Here is a 22,412-nt window from a genome sequence, read left to right on the forward strand (position 1 = left end):
TGAATAACTGTTCGGTTCCTTATATATTAAATATATCAACAGAAACTCAAAATATATTAAAGACACCAACACAAACTTCATATTGTTAAAAAGACAAAACATATTTATAAAATATAAAAACAACTCTAACCAAAAGTTCACATCAAAATTTATAAATATAGAAATAAGATAAAAAAAATGATGATTGTATTTATTAAATATTTAAGATTTAATTATGAAAATCGATCATTATTGTAAACTGATTTGATCGGAATCCCCACAATCCGAAACACTTTACATTTCAGTAAAGAAAATTTAGAATTTGATTGGGCAATTATTAAACAATTTGCATTGCGAGGTAGAATTGTATTGGAATAAATTTAGTGAAATGCTAAGACTATTGACTGAGAAAAAAAAATAGAAGAAGAATAAATATGTAGCTGCTAGAATAGGATTATATTATTTTTATATAAAAAAGATACTTTAGATTGTTAAAATAACTTAGGCGTAGGCACCTGCTAGCTAGCTAGTTACTCCTGAAAAATATCTCGCGAGACGTATTGACTCTTTAAAAAATATTATTAATCTTAATCTCCAAAGAACAATTTGGCCTTCAATTAATTTTCTGTGTTGAATGCATGCTTAATATTAAGTTAAACGAATAGAAATGAAAATGAAGCTATATTGAGAACTCTCAAGGGCAAAACATGAAAATATTCTATAACGGTAAATATATTTTTAAATTAATGCAAAATATGTAGTAATCAACGCTCAGATATTTTTTTTCTACGATCGGTCCATGATTGTTAAATAATTTATTACAGGGACCCGCACTTAAATCAGATGCTCACCATTCTCTCATTCAACCTCGGAATGAAGGAGTAATGACACGATGAATTTTACAGAGTAATCACTTTTATGACACTCCAAAACTTCTTATTTTTCTGTATTGTTTTCAAACTTTCAATTATATTTCATAATAATCATGATACAAACATAGTCAGACAAGAAATATAAAAGCCTTTTCGAATGAAAACTTCTAATTTATTATTAGATAGTACTTACATTTTTCATTTTTCTGTACTATTTGTTGATCAGTATTTGAAGTGACAAAAGAGGTTTAACATTTAATATCCAAAATGTTGGAATGGAACGGATGTATGGGTGTCAATTTTGTTTTTCTTTAAATCTCATTTATAGAAATGTCGCAAATATGCTCTGTTTAGTCACAACACAAAATCTCTTTTTAAAGTTAATTTATACAAATAAAGAACATAAAACATTTTCACAAATGAAGAAAAAAAAAACACAACTCCATCAAAATATAGTTATATCATTAACATTTATTATCCTTACATGTTATTGTGAAAGATTGAAATAAAAATACACGATAGAAGTGAATTTCTTAAAGTCAATTAATATTTTTAATGAATATGCGACTTGAAATTTTTTTAATCCGATCATCTGCATATTCATATGCCCAAATTAATTTCACATGTACTCGTATAAAATTGTCTTTCTCACTTAGTATACCCTGTACCTTGTCAATCCCCAGAAAAATACTATCTGGTACAATTTCTTGCCTTTTTTCTTCCATACCACACTCTTCAATAAACCTTGTTTTTCAATAAGAAAACTATTGCCAAGTTGAACTCCATACAGCTTTGATTTAGCTTTTTACCTCATCTTAAACGTTTCATTTTCAAAAGGGCAGAAAAATACACGATATGGACGAAATAGATGGATGCCAATTGCCTGAAAAAAAAAAAGATATGGAAGTCTGCATGCATGTCCCTGAATTTGACGTTAACGGGTATTAACAGATGTTGTATACAACATGATCATGGGAATGTATTCTTCTTGTCTCATACAAAAGTGAACTATGTACACTGAATAAATAAAAGGGGGGAAAAAGTGATATACCACTACAAGCCTACAATAGAGTTTGTTGCAACTCAAGGAGAAGATATGCATGCTAGCAACTTGCGGCAAAGCTGTTGTAACTCAAGAGAAGGATCTGACGAAGATATGGTTGAGAGTACAGACTTGGCTTCTAATAGTCCAACAGATATGTTTTCCAAAATCACATCTTCGCTGGCCATAAGTGATGCTATGAGCTTCGCACCTGCTATCCTTTCCTGTTGAACATTAAAAATGCATAAACATAATACGACATTTTCTCACACTTTATGAGAAATAATACGGCTACACTCAAATTCGAAAGAAAGCCATATCGGCTTTATACTTGTCCACTTTATACCAAGCTGTCATCCATTGCCTTTCTACCAACATTTTGATTGCCATAATTCTATTGGTTACCTTCCTTTTAATTTCAATAAATATTTTCCACACTAATAAAAATAAATAAATAGTCTGTGTTTTACACTATTGCACTACATGCATAGAAACAAAATTAAAATAAACTTCAGATTGAAATTTAATGCGACTTTATTTTGCGTCAATTCAAAGAGGATACTGTTGAAATTATGGGGTTTCATAAAGTAGTGAGGGCAAAGGACAAAAGAGAGAGTGGTCTTTGAATTCATGACTTTATTCAATAATGTGTCTTCCAATTCAATCATAAGAAATAAAGCTGAAACCCTTACTTACATAAAGACTAAACCGTAACCTAAATTAAACAAGGACAAATCATGAGATAAAAATAGGGAATCTATTCGTAATTGATAATCTAAACAACTCAAACACCATACTAAAACTGTGTTTCACACAAAAAAAATTTTACGAAATTGGATTAAGAGGACTATATCTATATTAATTTTTATAATTTGGGAACCAAATTGTATCAAAGTTTAAAATGATGAATTCTAATTTCATGTCAAAGTTTAGAAAAAAAAAACATATTTAATCCTAAAATATTGATTCTAATATGTTTCATTATTTCAGCTATATGCTTACAGGTATGACAGTCTAATAAAATTACAATGGTGAGTGGGTGATACAATTTACCTGTGAAGCTTGCTATAAATATTTGACAACATTCAAAACGCCCACAAAAAAAAACACAACCATAAATTTTTATTGTCAAATGTTATGGTACCAAAGTCGATAAAATTCTTTCTAAATGACCTAGTAATTAGTTTCAATATGGTCAATACACCAACAATATGGTCAATACACCAAACCCAAGATGCAGGAAGTAGATAGATAAGAACTTGTGTAAAACTATTTATTCTGATAAATTTACATATATGATAACATTGATTATCAAAAGAACATATGGAGCATTATTAATGGTGAATGACAAAGGTAATTTACCTTGTCTGACTCCTTCCTTAGGGCTTTTAGGGCAATTCTGAGAAGGTCAGATGCATAGGGAAGAATTGCAGATCTTAGATGATAGACCGCTGAAAATAGAACCTGGGTGCATGCTGCTCTAATCTCTGACTTCGTTTCAAACTGTTAGCCAAATATAGTTAGTTTCATAACTAATCAAGATTGTTGAAGTTTCAAAAACTAAAACTCTAGTAAACGAGTATTATCAGGCAATTGTGATCTTAATATGCACTGTTACCTCAAGAGATTGAAGGAGAAAAGGAATAACTTGTGCTGCAAAGGGCTTCTTGCAAGATTCAGGTATCTTCTGGCAAGTGCTAATGAGAACATTACCCATACACAAACGAAAAGAGAGAGAAACTGAAGCAGGAACAAATTCTGAGTTTTCATCCCCAAACTCAGGAGTTGAAGTTCGTTCATTCTTGTAGTTAAAGAACTGATTGATCACATAGCTGACAACAGACTTCCCTGCAGCAGAAGACTCAAAAGAACTGAGATGAAGTCACATTCAACTAACCTGAAGCATAAAGCTTAAAATTCACTAAAACACATCAATAATACCTTCTTTTCCAATGGCCCTAATTTTGCCAGGCATGGAAGTGATTGATTCCTTAGCTTGTAGTTCAGCACATATCATTAGTGCCAGACAATCAATGCATCCGTGTTGTGCTTTAGAAACTGAGAGAAAACGTAATGCTCATCACAATTAGATTTGGTTCAAATAAAATTGAAAGAAACTTAGAAATAAAATTCTTACAAACCTGAATCAGCGTTCAGACAAGGCCATAACAATACAGTTTCAATCATCTCTCTAATTGCATACATTGAACGATGAGAAAGTGTCTCCCATCCTCTGACCTGTAAATCCAAAAAAGGCACCTTATTGCCAACCAAATTGATGCAGAAAATGCCAGAAACTGAAACAAACTAGTAAAAAGTACCAAACAATCTAAATAATGATGGGGGGAAATATTTACCACAAGTGATGTGCAGATTGAAAATAAACAGGCCTTTATCTTCAGTATATTCTTAGAGGCAACAGCTCCGTCTAATAGGGAGCTAACAAATGGGAGCAGAACCTAAAAAATCAGAAAGCATAGAAAGGTTGAAGTGACACTTTAATAAATATAAACTGCCAATAGGTAACAACTAATAAGGTTTACTGTGGTGCCAGATTCAGATTGGATGTCAGTCATAAAGAGAAACAAGGATTATTATAAGAATCTGTATTCGATTATTGTAAACTGGCAGAGCTAAGAACTCCATCAAAACAAAAATGATAATAGTATTGAAGAATTGCATCTAAAACTCAATCATGTTGTAAAGTAGAACAGGTGTAAGTAGTTCAAGTTAGGTCGAGTTTAATCTAATTTTCAACCAACTCAGTTAAATTTAATTGGGTTGGGTTTGCTCTTTTTATTTAACATCTCAATTCGACTATAATTGGGTCAGTTCAGGTCATTGGTTGAATGATTTAAAAAAATTATCAACTTTTAAGAAATATCACAACATAAATATTTTCAATGTTTCTTAATATTTATAAGGCATAAACAATATTTATAACAAATTTATAAATAATATTCATATTATAAAATCATTTTTGTAGTAAATTAATAGGACAAATAATATTTTTATTACATATTTATGTAGTTGGATTAGGTCGGGTTTATCAGGTTTGGAATTCGAACCCCTTACCCAACTCAACCAATTCTAATTGGGTGCACAAAAGCGTCCAAATCCAACCCAACCCACAAAAATGGAATTGGATTGGGTTAGAAAGGTTTACAGGTTAGGTGCAACCGGCTTACACCCAAATAATGTAGTATACAACACAATATAAAGAAAAACTCAAACTGAAATGTAAATGAAACCAAGGTTGTTCTCGTGGATGTCTTTCCTGTAAAATTCCAGGGTAGAGGGGGATTGGGAAGAGAACATTACTTGTGGATGAATGCGTCCACACAACTCAGCAGAGAGCTTCCGAACATCTTCAAATTCAAACTCACAAAAAGCCCTGAAAGAAATGAATAAATGACATACGCATCAGGCTCCTGTAATGTTTAGTTGAAGGAGACAAAGGCTATGTTCTTCAAGGACCAACCTGTTTAGAAGGAAACCAGCGATACAATCACAATCAATATCAGTGTTCCTGTTTGCTGTATCTACCTCGCAAGGAAGAAATATACACAGTTTGTAATAACTTAGAAGAAAAACTCAATGAATTAAATGAAAAATGATACAATGTCTGGTCTGACAAACATAGTAGTTAATGTAAAAGCAGAGTCCATATATAAGAAGGAATCACATAGTAGTTAAGTTTTGCATCCAACTTTTGGAAACATTAAAAAACCACAGTAATCTCAATTCAATGGGCTCGGCAACCAAATTCTAGATGTGCCTTAGTCTTGAACAAATAGAAACAGGAACAAAACCTGATTCCATGAGCTTTAAATTTGCCCATCAGAAGATTAGATAAACAGGTTTTAATACCAGGTAAACAGACTGGGTAACAGTTAACAAAAGAAAAAATAATGAAAAAGTAAACCACTAAAAGAGAAGATCTGCATGTGGAATAAAAAAAGGTCGCAGACTCTATAAATCCTTGACATGCGAACAATAATTGGGCAACGGTAGAATCAATATAGCCATCAAGATAATCAGGCAGGCAGATACAAGGCAGAAATATATACCCTGGATAATGTTTTTACTGAGATGCCCATACATAATTGATGAATTGAGGTCGTTGAAAGTTTTCAAGGGAAGAACTTTAATTATGAGCAAAGGGCAAAGACGATCAAAAAGAGATCGCTGCATTTCTTCAAACTCTTCACTTGTGTAGGTTCTTTGCTCCCATCTTGATATGAAACTTTCACCAATCCTGCAGCAGAATTGAAAATGTATCACGAAAGAAATTATCACCAACAAATTAAATAATTGCACAAGTCTTTGTGCCACATTACATTTAGTGATTACACATCCATTGTCAATGCATTTAGTCTACACTAGAATTTTCCCACTTTTGAGACAATTATATAGACAGATTCACTGTGATGACAGAATATAAGGACAAAAAGATTTTAATATTATAATAATCCAAATGAAGACACGGTATGATATTATGAATGAGATTAGCATGTCCCATTTGACTCAAATAAACACTTTTTACACACTGGAAATATTGTATATGACCATGAAAAATCTCGTATAACCATTACACACTACAATCATATTAGAAAGAAACTGAAGCAGAAATAAAACTTTGATCACTTGGCCAAGAATAATGCATATATTGTGCACTTCATACGGATAAGTGACGAATAGAAAAGCCAAGGGGCAACATTCGTATGAGAAAAGAAAACCAACCATAAATTATTAGTCATCATAAACTTGACAGATATCCCAAAACAAACAAAAAAAAAATGCAATACAACCAGGACAAATATATCAGTAGAAAGGACCGTTTCTCAAAAGTTAGAAGTAACCTCAATTTCATTTATGTTTCGAAAATCATAATTGCCAGAACTATGAATTTCATAGATTTAAAACACTGTTTTTCCTTGAATTACAATAGAACAAATGTAGACATTCCAAACAACAAAGTAATGTCAAGCCACTGTAAAGTCCGGTGCTGTAATTACATAAATTGTGTTTGAAGAGAGATGGAAAGAATTACTAATGCGTCCAAATTTACCAAAGAAAAACCATTATGATAAATCAAAACCAACCATAAAATAAGAGCATAATTCTTCATTATCTTTTCATGCATTAACAGCTTGGCTAATAAGATCAGAAAAAATAATGGATTCCTTGAGTCTTCGACTTCTATAACACACCAGCCAACCAAGCAACATTCCCCACTGAGACCATGCCTTTCAGCTCAATAAAGTAGAGCACAATTCAAATATCTTCTTTGAACTCTCAATTAATGTGGAATGCATCAGGTTATCATCCATTGGATTTAAAAGTTCTTATGATATGAATTTTCATTGTATCCAGTATTTGTCACAAGCACACGGGTCTTTGGTTCTACAGTTAAAGCTCTTGAGATCAAAATTATAAAAAAGGGGAAAACATAACAGCTATAATATTTGGTTTAAGGATCAAAGATAACATTTGATATTTAAAACATTGTACTTCATATACTCACTGCTTCTGGTCTCTAACATGCAACATAACATGATGCAATACAAGATCAGCAACAGTTGCCAAATTTTCGCTTATATAACTCAAGAATTTGACAATAGTTGCATTTGATGGATTTGCAAACATCTTGTCAACCAGTGGTCCAATTAAAAAGTTCCAGTCTTGAACCTGATAATATTGGAAATAACAAATTAGAATACTTTTGTTAGTGTTGATTCCTGTACTGAAAATACATTTATTGGGGTATATTTTTTAATTGATAACAGTAAACCAACATATTTACATAAAATGTAAGTGTACATGGTTAAGCCACAGGTGAACATGTGAAGGGAAACAGATATACCAAAGGAAGTAAGCAGTCATCGTCAATTAAAAAAAAAAACGGCCAAACCTCAACTCTTCAAGAACTGAGCTTAGTTAGAGTAAGAAAGACAATGGTAGCCCTGTACCCAATAACTTAAACTTTGGCTTGCTTTGGTTCTTAACACGGGCAAGAGCAACTTCTACCAAATAGTAAGAGTTTCGTTGTAGCCTCCCCAAATCATCATAGAATTTAACTTTAACCAGGTCATGAGGGCTAGTACTATGTCATTGTCCATCATTGAGAACAGGGGGTTTCCACATAAGGGAGAAGATTAGAGATAAACAATCACTCTTAGGAATACAGACATTGCTTTTAGGATTATTTGGGTTCCAGTAGCACATCAATTCAGAAATTAGCAGTCTTTAAATGTTGAAATAATCTATTACTATTTATCACAAATATTAAGTCTTAAAAAGTCTACAGTTACCATCCCATTAACGAACTTGACCTACGTAAAAATTACATCAGTCATTTATTTCCATTTTCTTGATCATATTTCTACATTGAAAAAAAAAGCAATTTCCACATTGAAAAAAAAAAAAAACAAAAGGGGAGAGAAAGCAAAATAGGTAATGGCCGTAAGTTATAATTGTTTATCGGAATGCAGGACATGCACTCTACAAAGGTATATAGTTGCAGTCATTGATTGGAAAGTCAATGGTTGTAATTGTGATAGAATACATATGCATGACAAATGATGTAGTTAAAATATCAGTGGTTAATTTTCCTATCAACAGTTATAACTCAATGCATTTACTCTGAACTTTAGAGTGAACCAAATCCTACAGCCATACATAATTGCTCAATCTACCATCTTACACTTTTAGACCATATTGGAACCAGTTTGAGTAGTCGGTCAGTATCCAACTTTGACCCTGACACCAGATAAAAAAAAAAATGAGAACATAATAAATGCAGTATTTTTATGGTAAAACGGATGTGGATAAACAAGAAACAGATATTACAAACTGTTCAATATTTACAGTCAGTGGTGAACAAGGAAAAGTATAAGAAATTATCACAATTTGAAGTGGACCCTATAATGTAGTTATGTACATGTACTTTGATGTGCATCTTGAAAATATAACACATTAAAGTGATATGTAGTTATGCATATTAGAATTATGCATCCTTATATTATATGCCAGTGAAAATCAGCTAGCACTATTAAGAATTTGGTGATCTTACACTATTGTTTCAACAGCAGAATGTGATTTTCATATTTACAGTGTCTGGATAGTGCATGATCTTGAACAATTTCAAAGGAAGCGGCCATTACTTTCCATATTAAACTGTGTTAGAAAACATGATGAACTTTAGTTTTAGGAGATATGGATGTGAAATAGCTGATTGAAATTGGTACGGAATTTTACCAACAAAATTATCCACAATTCTATGTTATCAAACTTTCAGGAAACTTTCATGAGAAATGCCACTTGAGAAGTTGTTAAACAACTTAAAACTAGTCCACTAATAGTATTACACATGAGCCAATAAATGCTCATCCTATATTGGATAAAGGTTGATATAAAATACAGAACTATGCAATGAAATTTCAAACAGTGATGGAAGTAGGGCAAAATAGTACCTTCATCTCCATTGGACTGTGGAAGGTCTAGGCTTATACTGGTATTGCTACAAGGATAAGAAGGCAAAATTTTAGCCATTAGTGATATCTTCACCTATAAAAAATTCTTAGATTTTGAACTCCAACTCTAGAAACAGTTTCTATAAGTTGAGCTCCAAAACTTAGAGGCCGAGTAGAAGGCGCAAAGAAAAGGAAACCTACCTAAGACAGTCAAGAAACAAGAATATGACTTCAATTCTCTGGTTGTGATGTTTGAGGACCTCAATGATGGAATCACTAGCAATTGATTGTCTCTCATCTGAAGAGTAGACAAGACCAACCAGTGCAGGCAAGTACAATGAAGGGTCTGCAAAAGTAATTCACCAATAAAAATTGTCACACGCATTTGTAAACTTTTTGTGACAAGATATTTTCTAGATCACTGTAACGCATATGGAAATACTGTGAAAACATTATGGCTTAAAAAAATACGTAACTCATTAAAGGAGAGGAGCACAACAAATAAAGACAATGAAGGAATCATTTCAAAGAGAAAAAAAGTATAGGAAATACAAAGAAGCCACCTATATGTTTAAGCTATTAGATGCAAGCTTATAAATTGCTTTAATCACACATCTTAAACACACCTTGTAACCTCCTGATATTAAACTCTATAGACTTTATGTGAGAATAAAACATAGCCACCAATAGTTTTTGCTTTAAATTAAAATTAAAAACCAAAAAGGTGGTGCTTAACAATTGGGAAAAGAAGGTTCAGCACCACATCAAGAGCCAATCATCCATAAGACTCCAGCCAATACAAGACCCGCTAATACATGCCAATTTATATAAGAATCTGTAAAAAAAAGTTACACTTTACATTTCCGTTTTAATGCTAACCTATCATTGGAAGTAATTTGGATGCCTGTTCACGAATCATAATTTCTTCATCTCCAAGCCGCTCTAGCAATTTGTTAGCTATATCTTGCCTAAAATACACATTTCAACAAATAAATATATAACAATTAAAATCCGGAAAACAACATAAGCAGTCATACCTAGCAGAACAAGACATTAAACTTTGTGATTCCGATGATATATGTAGGACTTCTGATATAACATCCATAGCATTTCTTCTCTGGGAAATGTTTCCAGAAGAAAGGCGCTTCAGAACTTCCATAAGACAGTGATCATCTTTCCTCCTGGAGAATCCTTATATATATAAGTTCTAACTTTAAAAGAAGAGATTTTATACTTAAAAAGTGTTTTTAGTCAGTATCATAAGAGAAAGAATAAAATGACTACATTGAGCAGTATTCTCCTATCAACATAACAACAGCTCTAGCTGTACCATCCCGCTCATCTAAAAGGTGTAGCAAAAAAGGAATCACACTATTTGCCTTCCTACTGTCAGGAGGTGCATCTTCTTGTGAGTAATCTGGCCTCAGAATGATAGCCTTGAATATTGAAACAACTCCAGCTATCACATCCTCATCAGTGCAATTAAGCTACAGAAAAAAAAAGAAAAAAAAGGAAAGGTATAAAAGCTCAATTTTCAAACTGGAAAGGAAATCTAGACACAAATTACCAAATCAGTTTAATTAATCATTGACTTCTAAATACATCATAGCTAAAGAATATGTCGCTAATAAGCAATGCACAAACTATAGTTCTATGACAATATGCAGCATAAGCAAGGTTACACATAACAGATGGCAATGTTTGTATCAAATATGTGAACTTAAAGTTGTAAAATATCAAGTACATCTGGACTCAGTTTGTAAAATTAAAAACAGTACTCTGCCTTGACAGTGCATCATAGGTAAACAAACAATGTTAATTAACTATGGAACGGTTAGAAAAACAAATGTCAGATTCAACTGACAGTTACTGCTGAAAATAACAGCATTGATCTTTCTATCAGATGAAAGGACATTATTACTGCATTCAAGGCAGTGCAAAAACCACATCAACATGTCATTCAAGTTCAGAACTAAGAAAGGGCTATAATAAAAATACTAATAGATGGTATCCTTGTTCACTTTCTAATCATAAAATTGAGTGTTAAACCTGATCCATGCAAGGGAAAAAAAATTGATTTTGAAGGACAACGAATATAACACATTCATTTGCATGATTAAATGGCGTGTAACACTTTTGTTTAAAAATATGTCTGCAATATATTTCCCCAAGAAGACCTCAATTAGAGGTACCTGTGGTACTAGAATGCGTGAGATATTCATCCCAAACTCCGACACTGTGCTTTCAAATCTCTTGATATCCAGCCGTCCCAAAAGCAGGCATAAACAATTCAAAAAGAACTTTCTGGTCTCCAACCCACCATCATTGTTGTCAATATAGCCACCACCTGTGTGGTTGTCCATATAATACTGCAATTTGCATGGAAATCAGAAAAACAATTTCAGCATGCAAAATCATATGAAACCAGAAATAATTGAGTTATCATGTCATCATATCAAATATATTATCACCTACTAACCTATTTCTGATTAATTTGAATTGATGTATCTCTAGTCAGTAACAGTTACAAACTCACCATCAGATATGCTCAAATCTAAGTAAAACGCACCACAAATCTGGTGGTGAATAGAGATATCGTTGAGTATATTTTACAGAGGTAACATGAGACTGTCGCTTCACAAAGTGCTAAATAAACCGTATGCCACAAACACTCTTACTTACCACAAGACTGCCAAAAATTGCACACGAGACACTATATCAAAGGCAAATTCCCTTTTATATATGTCGTAAATAAATTAAAGCCTAAACATCTATACAATATGATGAGGTCAGTCAGCATATATTTTTCTTAGCACAAGTGCTAAAACAAGAACAATTTATCACCCTCCGCAACATCAAATAGAGACACCTTGCCATCCATATCAACTGGGACATAAGGTAGTTGCTCAAATTACTTCAAGACATCATTATAAATTTATAGCTACTCTGTACTGTATATAACCTGGATGCCAGACATATACTGGTCCAACAGTTCCTTGTAATGCTGCGAGAATTTCTTATCTTCCAGGTGCAGTAGCACGCTATAATGCTTCCAGCAAGAACAGAGCAGTAAATCTCCAGTCTTGAGAGCATTAGAATCAGTCTTCAATGCTGCAGACAAAAAGAAAAATTATGGTCCATAGAAAACTAGTAACTGATTGAATTGAATATCAAATAGACAAAAAAAAAAAAAAAAAAAAAAAAAACGCATTGATTCCAGAACCTGCCTCTAGTTGAAAGGATCCATGGTGATTCTTTATCTCCTGCAGCCATTTAAGAACTTGCTCCAAGCCTTTGGCATGTAAAAAACGACTTTTCCTGCTCCACTGTAATGTAGAGTTGAACATTAAACAACTGAATAAGTTCAGTGCAAAGTTCAACAGAAAGCAACAGGAAGAAGTTACAGCTTGGGCCATCTTTTTACATTCTTGTTACATATGCATGCTCATATCAGTAATTTTGTATGCCAGTTAGAATTCAGTTACAAGTTTGTGGCTGATTATACTTTCTGCAGAAGCAAATGAGTTCCCATCAATAAATTGAAGATAGTTTTTACATTAGTTGCCCCTCTGAAAAGGAACATTGAAAAAGGGTTAATCATGAACCTAAAATCAGGACAGGTTTTGTTTACCAAATTCAATGTAACAGGAAATGTTGCCGTAGCTGACCATCTAAAAGTCTTATTCACACTGTAGTTAAATAATGCCATCACTTTCTAATGTTTGCTTATTCAATATGATTTTCCTTATAGTATATCACAGTTGCATGTTATGAATATATCAATCAAAGAATTAAGAACAAAGACTGCATAACTTACAGAAAGGAGTCTTCGAACCAAACAAATAATGTCATCTAAATGATGCCACAGAGTAAAGTCTCTTTCGATCATTGACATCAAAAATTTTGAATCCAATTTCTCCTTCTTGTCAGTAGTAGGAGAATGGACAAAAGTAATTGCCTGATCTTTTGCTCTAGCATTTAATTTCAACTTTTTATTGTCTGCCATTTTTGTTAATGCTCCCGAAAGGGACAAAAAACAATCAGCCGCAGACACTCCAAGGCGAGATGGCAACTCAAAACCATCCTGCAAAGTGCTGAAAAGCCAGTGTTCAGATAATGAAAATTTGAGGAATAATCACCGAATTAATAAAAGAGCATTATAATGATACCACCCAAAAAAAGAGCAAATGGGAGAGATACGGAGTTGGCATTATTGGTAAAATAAATGGGTAAAATGCTACAACAAGAAACATGAAAAGGTGAATTTATGAAGAGGAGCAGCTGTGCACAAGTGAGACTTATCATCGAACACATTTATAATCAATCAAACGCCTCTAGCCAACAATGGTAGCTCCTGACCGTATCAGGACTCATGCCTATAAAAAGAGCGGGGTATTTAGATGAATGTTTGAATATACAATGTAAGACATATATATACGTTTACATAACAGACAATAATATAAAAGACAATTATTTTGATAACTACACTAGTCCAATGCTGAATGCACACGGGAAAAATCTACCACTAAACAACATGAACAGCCGTTTACATTACACTTTGAAACAAGAGATGCATGAGAAACAACAATACCTTCCTTTATTAACAATACTGGCCAAATCCGGAAGACAAGAGGAGAGTATCTTCAACAAATCTCCATACCTCTCCCGTATCCCTAACAAACACAAGTTAATTAATTAATCCAAAAGAATTGAAAATAAAAAGGTTTCCTATTTCCAAATATGTTCTCTGTCAATACTTGAGTTGAAATAGAGAGAGTGAAAACTAGAAACTCACCACTAAACATGGATTGATGAGCGGAATTTTCAAATTCAACTAGATTCCGAAGAAGGAGGCACCAACCAAGCAACAAGTAGCGATCGTGCACGTGCTTTCTGGCAACGACGCCAGCGAGAGCCTCGGCAACGGGTTGGAAAAGAAGCTCGTCCTGGAAGAGCCAGTTCAACAGAATCATAGCTTGGTTACCGTGCTTGGACTTTAACACCTGGAAACACGAAAAACACATCGTAACGAAGAGAAAGCAGAATCCGAAATAAACAAATTGAGGAGGAGAAAATGCATACGCTGTCGATGATTGGAAGAAGGACTTGGTCGAGGGAAGAATTATTGGTCGCAGCGTCGGCAACGTAGCTGTGGAAAAACCAGAGAGAGTCTTCGAGGGAAACGAGTGAAGTGTGCGAGCGCGAAGAATGTGAGGAGAGGTGAGAAATAGAGTCGTGAAGCTTCTTTGGACGGGAAGTGAGAAGAGAAGTGATGGCACGTGCGAGCGTGATGGAGACGATGGACTCGCGTTGTGGCTCCGATTTCCACAGCAACTCTTCTTCTCCCTCCATTCTTCTCTATGCCTACTACCTTGGTGTCAAGTTTACACTTATTCAACTGAACCAGACGACGTCAATGAATTGAATGTCATGTCAGTTTTTGTTTATTGTTTTCATATTTGGGCCTAATGTAGGCCCAAAAGGAAAATAAGATGTGACGCAGCGTGTTGGTTCCGTTTCACTGCTGTCTGTAATGCTCCCTCCGCAGAGTGACTGCAGAGACATTTGCAAGGTGCTGGTGTGTCTAACACATTCAAGGTTACTCCCCAAGGGTCTTCAACTCCATGCATACGTCATCAAATTAGGGTTTGAAGCTCTTCCATTGGTGTGCCATCATTTGATCAACTTCTACTCCAAAACTAACCTTCCTCACTCCTCGCACAAACTCTTCGATTCCTTTCCCCACAAGTCCGCCACCACATGGAGCTCCGTCATTTCCGCCTTCGCCCAGAACGACCTCCCCCACCTCGCCCTCCGCTTCTTCCGTCGCATGCTCCGCCACGGCCTCCTTCCCGACGACCACACCCTCCCCACCGCCACAAAGTCCTGCGCCGCCCTCTCGTCCCTCCCCACCGCCAACTCCCTCCACGCGCTCGCCCTAAAAAGCGCCAACCACTTCGACGTGTTCGTTGGAAGCTCCCTCGTCGATATGTACGCTAAATGCGGCGAAATAAACAACGCGCGCAAGGTGTTCGACGAAATGCCTCATAAAAACGTTGTTTCCTGGAGCGGCCTGATATATGGATACTCCCAATTGGGTCTCGATGAGGAGGCTTTGAACCTCTTTAAATGTGCTTTGCAGCAGGATTATGATATTCGAGTTAATGATTTTACATTGTCTAGTGTTTTGAGGGTTTGTAGTGCTTCCACTTTGTTTGAGTTGGGCAAGCAAGTGCATGGATTGTGCTTTAAGACGAGTTTTGATTCGTCCTGCTTTGTGGCTAGTTCATTGATCTCGTTGTACTCCAAGTGTGGAGTTGTGGAAGGGGGTTACAAAGTTTTTGAGGAGGTGAAGGTTAGGAACCTTGGCATGTGGAATGCGATGTTGATTGCGTGTGCTCAGCATGCTCACACGGGGAAAACTTTTGAGCTGTTTGAAGAGATGGGGAGTGTCGGGGTGAAGCCGAATTTCATCACGTTCTTGTGTCTGCTTTATGCGTGCAGCCATGCGGGGTTGGTGGAGAGGGGGAAGCATTACTTTGGGTTGATGAAGGAGCATGGGATTGAACCCGGATCGCAGCATTATGCAACCATGGTCGATTTGCTTGGTCGTGCTGGGAAGTTGGATGAAGCGTTTCGGGTGATTGAGGGCATGCCTATGGAGCCAACGGAATCTGTTTGGGGGGCTTTGTTGACTGGGTGCAGGCTTCATGGGAACACTGAATGGGCTTCATTTGTGGCTGATAGGATTTTTGAGATGGGTGCTGTAAGTTCTGGGATTAATGTCTTGCTTTCTAATGCTTATGCTGCTGCTGGGAGATGGGAGGAGGCGGCGAGAGCGAGAAAAATGCTGAGGGATCAGGGAATAAAGAAAGAAACTGGTTTGAGTTGGGTGGAGGAGGGTAACAGGGTTCATACATTTGCTGCTGGGGATAGGTCTCATGGGAAGACCAAGGAAATTTATGAGAAGTTGGAGGAGCTGGGAGAGAAAATTGCGAAAGCTGGGTATGTTGCAGACACGTCTTTCGTGTTAAAAGAAGTGGACGGAGATGAGAAGAGTCAAACTATAAGGTATCACAGTGAAAGGTTGGCCATAGCGTTTGGACTTATTACTTTTCCTCAGGAGCGACCTATCAGAGTGATGAAGAACTTGCGTGTTTGTGGTGATTGCCACACTGCCATCAAGTTTATTAGCAAATGTACCGGAAGGGTAATCATTGTGAGGGATAATAACCGGTTCCATCGATTTGAGGAGGGAAAATGCACATGCGGAGATTATTGGTGATGATGGCAAGGTGATGAATGACATGAGAGTCACTGAACAAATCAAATCATTTTCAGTGGTAGAGGAGGAACAGAGTAGCATCAACTCTCAACTTGTCTTTTGCTATCTCGCCGCATATAGATCGTGGTAATTTTGAATCTTTTCGACATTTATTTGTCTTTTTGCCGTTGCATATAACGTGATGGGAGGGAAAAGGGAAGCCTATATAGTGCTGTACTCATACCCCACGAAGAACTCCAAAAGCAATTTGAATACCATTCTTGAGACTATCAATTGTTTCATTTACAAAACCTAGTGTGCTATATGACAACCTAATTTGCACTTTTGTAGATGTTCCAGGGTATGGCAACCTTCAAATATAAAGACATAGATAAGATGCGTGAATGTGAGAAGTAGCAGTTTTGATGGCGCTTCTGATTACTCAGTTGACTTCTCCATACCATTGTCATAGTATATCCGTAAGTTTTGATTGAGGTTGGAACATCAATGACATGCCAGCCAAGTCGCAAGTTTAAATTGTCATGGCCGGCAAGTTTTTATGATGCTCCTCTGCCAACGTTGACCTCTGTCGATATCTGTGATCTGAGTTTTTTTCTTGCTCGTCTTAATGCTTTGGCCTGAGATATAGAGTGGTTATATAGTTAATGATATAGGGATTTTAGTTTCAGCATATTGTGTGTTGTGTGTTCATCTAAAGTGTAGGGCATAGCTATGTTTAGCTGCTCTAATAAGGATTATGTATCGGATCTGACATCTCCTTTAATGTCTGTTTGACAATATCAAGTAGCTCGAGTGCTAATAAAATTGATTAAAGTCTGTCTCACTAGACAAGTTGGTCCAGAAACATATAACACTTCAAGAAGAAAAAAAAGAGTTTAATCAATATAAAATCATATATAAAATTATATATAAAAGATTACTAACTTATTTAACCTTTTTAAAATATATCATATTTTAATTGACAAAAATATTTTCATATATTATGAATTTTTAATTTTAAAATTAAAAATATTTAAATAATTTCTAATTTTTTTACTTTTTATTTTAAATTAAAAATTAAAATTATTAAAATATTTATGTATTTTAAATTTTTTTTTATAAATAGAAATATTTTGTCAACTAAAATTTAATATACACTAAAGATTACATAAGTAAGTTAGTAAATTTATATATACTCCCGTATCATGGAAGGCGTGTACAGCATAGAAAAAATTACATTTTAATTTTGTATATAATAGGTTTAATTTTTATTACAACATCCAAAGGAATTTAAATTTCCATTTTTCTTATGTGAGCATTGGAATCTTATGGTTATGAGATTTGTAACAACAAACAAAAAAAACATTTACTGGCATTATTCTATAGCCCAAAAGACGATTGTGTCAGATGCGGCTTCAGAATATTTACATGTACCTGGTTGTATGATACAATTTTAGTATGTCAAAGATTAAAGAAGAGTAATATACAATAATAAATTACGAAAAAGATTTGTTATGTCTATATTCTCTTTGGTTTTACATGGATTTAAAAATAAAGTTAAAACTCAACTTTTCTTTTTAATCTTATTTTTGTTCGAGGAAAAGATATTTTTTGTCACATTAAAAGCTAACTACTCATTGCGCTATAAACCATAGAAACTTAATTAGAGGGTTCGTACTTTTAATTTAATTTTCCGGAAATATATATTACGTTTACAAGGGTAAAAATGGAATTTTAAAAGATAATGGAGTGTAGGTAGAAATTGACGGGCGCAGAAAGCAATTTATGAGTTCATTGCAATTGTCCCCAAATATGAATTGACAGGGGATTTATATTTTCTTTCTCTGATTATGAACTTGGAAAGTTAAAGTTTTTTATGATTCTAAAGAACATATAGTCATCAAAGGAGACAGTTTGTGTTTTTCTAACAAGATTTCATGGGTATTTAATTCATTTATCTATTTACTTGGTATAATTTTAGATATAATTCACAAATGACTTTTCTTTTTAAAAATTTAATTGAAAATGGGTTTTTAAATGTTTAATTATAATTAATACATATGTTTTTCCACAAATTTAGCGCATAAATTATCCTTTTACCTTAGTTTTCATTTGGAATTTAATAGTGAACCTAAAATAACTGAAAATATCTTTGCAATATAACATGTATAATTAAATTTGGTTAAACTGAAGTTAATAAAATAAACGAAGATCATATATTGGAACAAACTTAGACATGTTTGGTATTGGACAATTTTTTTATCCACAATATTTGAAAATTATGAATCCATTTCCAATCATGTTTATAGTTTTCTAGATATATAAATTACTGATTATATATAGTTTTTCTCAAATCTTTAATTTGTTAAACATTAATACTTTACAATAAAATAAGTTTGATTTTGGCAGGAAACAAAAACCAAACACTTTTAAGATTTTCAGCCCATGGGTTATAAACATATGTTTTTAAACTCAAATATAAATTAAAAAAATGTTCAAATTCAGCAAATCGAAATATAAACAAGTTTTACCTAATTAAATCATGATTTAATTATTTCAAAAGTATATTCAAGGGGATTGAAATGCCAACATCATCTTCAATAAATCTGATTAAAGAAAATTTCAAAAATATATAATTCTTTCTTATATAAAATTAAATAAACTTAAACATCACCTGAATGCGAATATACTGACAATATAAACAAAATTATGCAACCATCTAGCTAAGGATTATCATTTAAAGTAATTTTTGATAGAATAAAATCTTAAAATCACTTTTAAAACTTTATTAAAAAAAATCTCTTTAATCCTCTACTCAAAAGGAAGAGAAAAATGATTGTTTTTTAAAAGCTTTATCTTTTCTTGGCTGCGGCTTCTGTAACTTTTGGTTGAAATGTTAACTTTTCCATTAAAAGTTGTATCATTTGATTAAGTATCTTTTAACACACTTTGTTAACGTAATTACGCCCGTAATTTGCAGTACTAAATGAGGGTTATACCCTATATATAACCTCGAGCAAAAAGGTGTCATTCCTGTTCATAGAGGTTCTTCCAGAGTTTTCCATCTTATCAACATTTGTTTGAACACTTTGAATAAAAGTTAATATAAATTTTCCAGTGGTAGCAGTTCAGGATTTCATATTTATATATTTGATTATGTATTATATTTTATGGCAGGCCAAGAAACTTTTCAACCTCTCAAATAGTTTTATTCTTTGAAAATTCCTTCACATGTTTCTCATACTGAGACTATGTATTTTCAGCTGAGTGATCAATCCATGGTTTTGGCTGAAACCAAAGAAATTAAGAGTCTTATTCTGTGTCCACTCTAGATATGCAAACTGAGCTTTTCCACACACAGAAAAATTGTGCTAGTGTTTTAGCTTGCACCCCTTAAAGATGGTATCAACCTCTATCACAAGAACTCAAATCAAGTGGCAGAAGCTTGAGGAAACGAAGCAGCAAAGATCAATGACAAGGCCACGTGAGCATGCTACTGCTTCTTCTAGCTCCCAAGAACAAGGTTTTACGAATGTTGAGGAAGATGGTAGTGAAGGTGTTTGTTCAAGTGGCTGTGCTACACCAAAGGCTAAAAGGTTCAGAATACCAGAGGTGTTAACATGCCCACCTGCTCCAAAGAAGAGAAGGTCACTGGTAATACCCAATTGCTCATCAAATAGATCTCCAGTAGCATTTTTTGCTTCACCGGATATAGAGTTGTTCTTCTTTTCTGCACTCAGAAATGTTTCAGCTTGAAGCTTCAATCTAGTTCCAAGAAAGTATGAAGTTCAGTTCAGTTGCTGACTGTCAAAATAGCTGATCCTTGGAAGAGACAAAGTTTGAGACTGTTTTGCAGTGTGCACTTACGTACTCTGATTGTTCTTACTTAGGCATGACTTTTTGTATTTACGTACCTTTTTCTGGTTTTGGCTTTAGTTTTTCTGGCTAGTGTGTGGTGCAACAAATCAAAATTTCTAAGACTTGAAGCTCTTTCTGTGTGAAATTGATTTATCAGTTATCTAAATTTGTCTCTACCTTTCCAAGGGTATGGAATTCCTGAAGGGCATTCAGTTTGAATTTGTATCACATAAACCATTTGATGGAGAATTTGATTGTCTTTGGCTTCATCAGTGAAATTTGTATTATTATAATGAGTAGACTGATTAAAAGATACTTTGCTCGGTGAATATGTGTCCATGTATATGATATCTTTCTAAAGTTAAACCAGTCTAATAATATTACTTTTCTTTTGCTAGTGCTATCTCCACGCTATATATAAAGAAAGCGGAGGAAAAAAAAGCAACTTTTGAATGTGGAAGTGAATGCTTTTGATTTTGAATATTCCTTCATCTGGTCCTTCTATGCCTCTTTTCATGCTTCTTTTTGTCATCTCTACAACACTGATAAAAGGCACTCTGTAGAAACCAGCCACATTGTTTAAATGAAGCATTACTAGCTCAACATCAACCTCAATTAACATAGAAACATTTAATTTCAGTGAAGTAAAAATATGGTAATAAAGGTACATTTGGATTTTGTGAAGTTGGTGCCAAACTTGCAATAACACACTCCACAGATAATGCAGAAACAATGCATGTTATAGGAAGTGTAAATCTGTCTTATTATAGATAGGTATATATGTTCTTTATGCGGTTGTGCATGAACTCAGAAGCGTCCAGTTTACTTTATATGATTAAAGTTGCAGATCTGTTAGAAAGAATAAACCTGAGTGGTAAATTAAAATGTTGCCTATCATTATCATTGTCATCCTTATACCTTTGACAGTGCTGAAAAAAGAACAGAAAATGGAAATAAAAGTACGGCATGTGCAGCAGCAAAATGAGAATCCAAAGATGGATTGCTTTGTGATGGAATATCTAACCAAAAAGTGAAATAGTGCACACATGATACTTGTTAATTTTGATTTAATAGTTTTGAATTGAAACAATTCAAAACTTAGGTCAATTCTATTAACCAACATACAAGTTTTGAGTTTGAGTGAAGTTTGGACTATTGCATCTGAAAATCAAACATGTCAAATTCCTACAAGAAGTAGCAAATATATATTTTCAATTACTATTTATTTTATGACAATAACTCATAGAAAAGTTGCATTGGAGGTGGCTGTTGCATTGCATTCACAAGTAAACCTACAAACATGCATGTATTTTGTACATAATGAAGAAACAGAGAGCAGCAAGTATAAGCAGAATACAGAAGATGGAAAACAAAGGAAAGGGAAAACAACTTCTGTGTATTATATGAATATACAAAGAAGAGGATAAATATATATGCAATAATATTGTTCACTGTTTTACCATAATTCATCTAAACTTGGAAGCAAGGTACTGGGTGATGAACGACGTAAGTGACATTAGGACTACCACAAGACACTTGGAAAAAAGTAACAGTTGGAAGTCCAAGCTCCAGAGAAAACTTCCTTTTGATGGCACAACTTTTGTAATATTATATTAAAATAATAACATCATTTTGAATTTAAATTTTCATACCATCATCCTTTTCTCTAAGTCTTTTCAATATGCAAACAACCAAACTATAAACTTGAGACAAAACGGAAAATGTCTAGTATCAAAGAAAAAAAACATTAATTACAAGATCAAATGAATATTTTTTTATCAGATTTAAAAATTCAATTATGTGCGACTTTTTTCATTAAATTTAAAAATTTGATTAAGAGTAAATTTTATTTTATTAGATTTTCAAATTTAGTTATATGTGAATTGTTTTATCAGATTTTAAAATCAGGTTAAATGTCAATT

At 33.9% G+C, this 22,412-nt stretch overlaps 3 protein-coding genes across 6 annotated transcripts; 2 read left to right on the plus strand and 1 right to left on the minus strand.

Annotated features, from left to right (window-relative positions):
• Positions 1-1,412: 1,412 nt before the first annotated feature.
• Positions 1,413-14,746, minus strand: LOC106757598. Of its 4 annotated transcripts, XM_014640299.2 has the most exons (24): positions 14,451-14,746; positions 14,164-14,371; positions 13,960-14,041; positions 13,186-13,462; positions 12,592-12,694; positions 12,331-12,479; positions 11,561-11,737; positions 10,653-10,855; positions 10,406-10,549; positions 10,248-10,336; positions 9,570-9,714; positions 9,369-9,415; positions 8,600-8,655; positions 7,421-7,584; positions 5,964-6,151; positions 5,375-5,435; positions 5,215-5,287; positions 4,251-4,352; positions 4,035-4,131; positions 3,835-3,951; positions 3,512-3,741; positions 3,256-3,396; positions 1,903-2,117; positions 1,413-1,734 (listed from the first exon to the last, which is right to left on the minus strand). In XM_014640299.2, the coding sequence occupies exons 1-23, from the start codon at positions 14,718-14,720 to the stop codon at positions 1,935-1,937; spliced, it is 3,306 nt and encodes a 1,101-aa protein (XP_014495785.1). In that variant the 5' UTR covers positions 14,721-14,746; the 3' UTR covers positions 1,413-1,734; positions 1,903-1,934. The 4 variants fall into 4 exon arrangements, with proteins under 4 accessions (XP_014495785.1, XP_014495784.1, XP_022634851.1 ...); XM_014640298.2 differs by lacking the exon at positions 1,413-1,734 and having other exon boundaries at positions 1,751-2,117; XM_022779130.1 differs by lacking the exons at positions 1,413-1,734; positions 14,164-14,371; positions 14,451-14,746 and having other exon boundaries at positions 1,751-2,117; positions 13,186-13,452; positions 13,960-14,034.
• A 124-nt stretch (positions 14,747-14,870) lies between these two features.
• On the plus strand, positions 14,871-17,481 carry LOC106757599 (putative pentatricopeptide repeat-containing protein At5g52630). Its single transcript, XM_014640300.2, has 2 exons — positions 14,871-16,779; positions 16,984-17,481. Exon 1 carries the CDS (start codon positions 14,902-14,904, stop codon positions 16,651-16,653), a length of 1,752 nt encoding a protein of 583 aa, XP_014495786.1. The 5' UTR covers positions 14,871-14,901; the 3' UTR covers positions 16,654-16,779; positions 16,984-17,481.
• A 2,226-nt stretch (positions 17,482-19,707) lies between these two features.
• LOC111241367 (cyclin-dependent protein kinase inhibitor SMR9-like) lies at positions 19,708-20,796 on the plus strand. Its single transcript, XM_022778963.1, has 2 exons — positions 19,708-20,286; positions 20,384-20,796. The coding sequence occupies exons 1-2, from the start codon at positions 20,032-20,034 to the stop codon at positions 20,399-20,401; spliced, it is 273 nt and encodes a 90-aa protein (XP_022634684.1). The 5' UTR covers positions 19,708-20,031; the 3' UTR covers positions 20,402-20,796.
• Positions 20,797-22,412: the final 1,616 nt, after the last annotated feature.

This window comes from Vigna radiata, chromosome 3 (assembly GCF_000741045.1).
Source record: "Vigna radiata var. radiata cultivar VC1973A chromosome 3, Vradiata_ver6, whole genome shotgun sequence".
NCBI classification, from domain to species: Eukaryota; Viridiplantae; Streptophyta; class Magnoliopsida; order Fabales; family Fabaceae; genus Vigna; species Vigna radiata.

Excerpts from the sequence above, each read along its gene's own strand:
- LOC106757598 (XM_014640299.2), bottom strand. The coding sequence starts at position 14,720 with ATGGAGGGAGAAGAAGAGTTGCTGTGGAAATCGGAGCCACAACGCGAG. Across the intron at positions 14,372-14,450 it reads TTCTTCCAATCATCGACAGC|GTGTTAAAGTCCAAGCACGG; the intron begins GTATGCATTTTC and ends TCGTGTTTCCAG. Across the intron at positions 5,436-5,963 it reads CAGTAAAAACATTATCCAGG|ATACAGCAAACAGGAACACT; the intron begins GTATATATTTCT and ends CTTGCGAGGTAG.
- LOC106757599 (XM_014640300.2), top strand. The coding sequence starts at position 14,902 with ATGCTCCCTCCGCAGAGTGACTGCAGAGACATTTGCAAGGTGCTGGTG.
- LOC111241367 (XM_022778963.1), top strand. The coding sequence starts at position 20,032 with ATGGTATCAACCTCTATCACAAGAACTCAAATCAAGTGGCAGAAGCTT.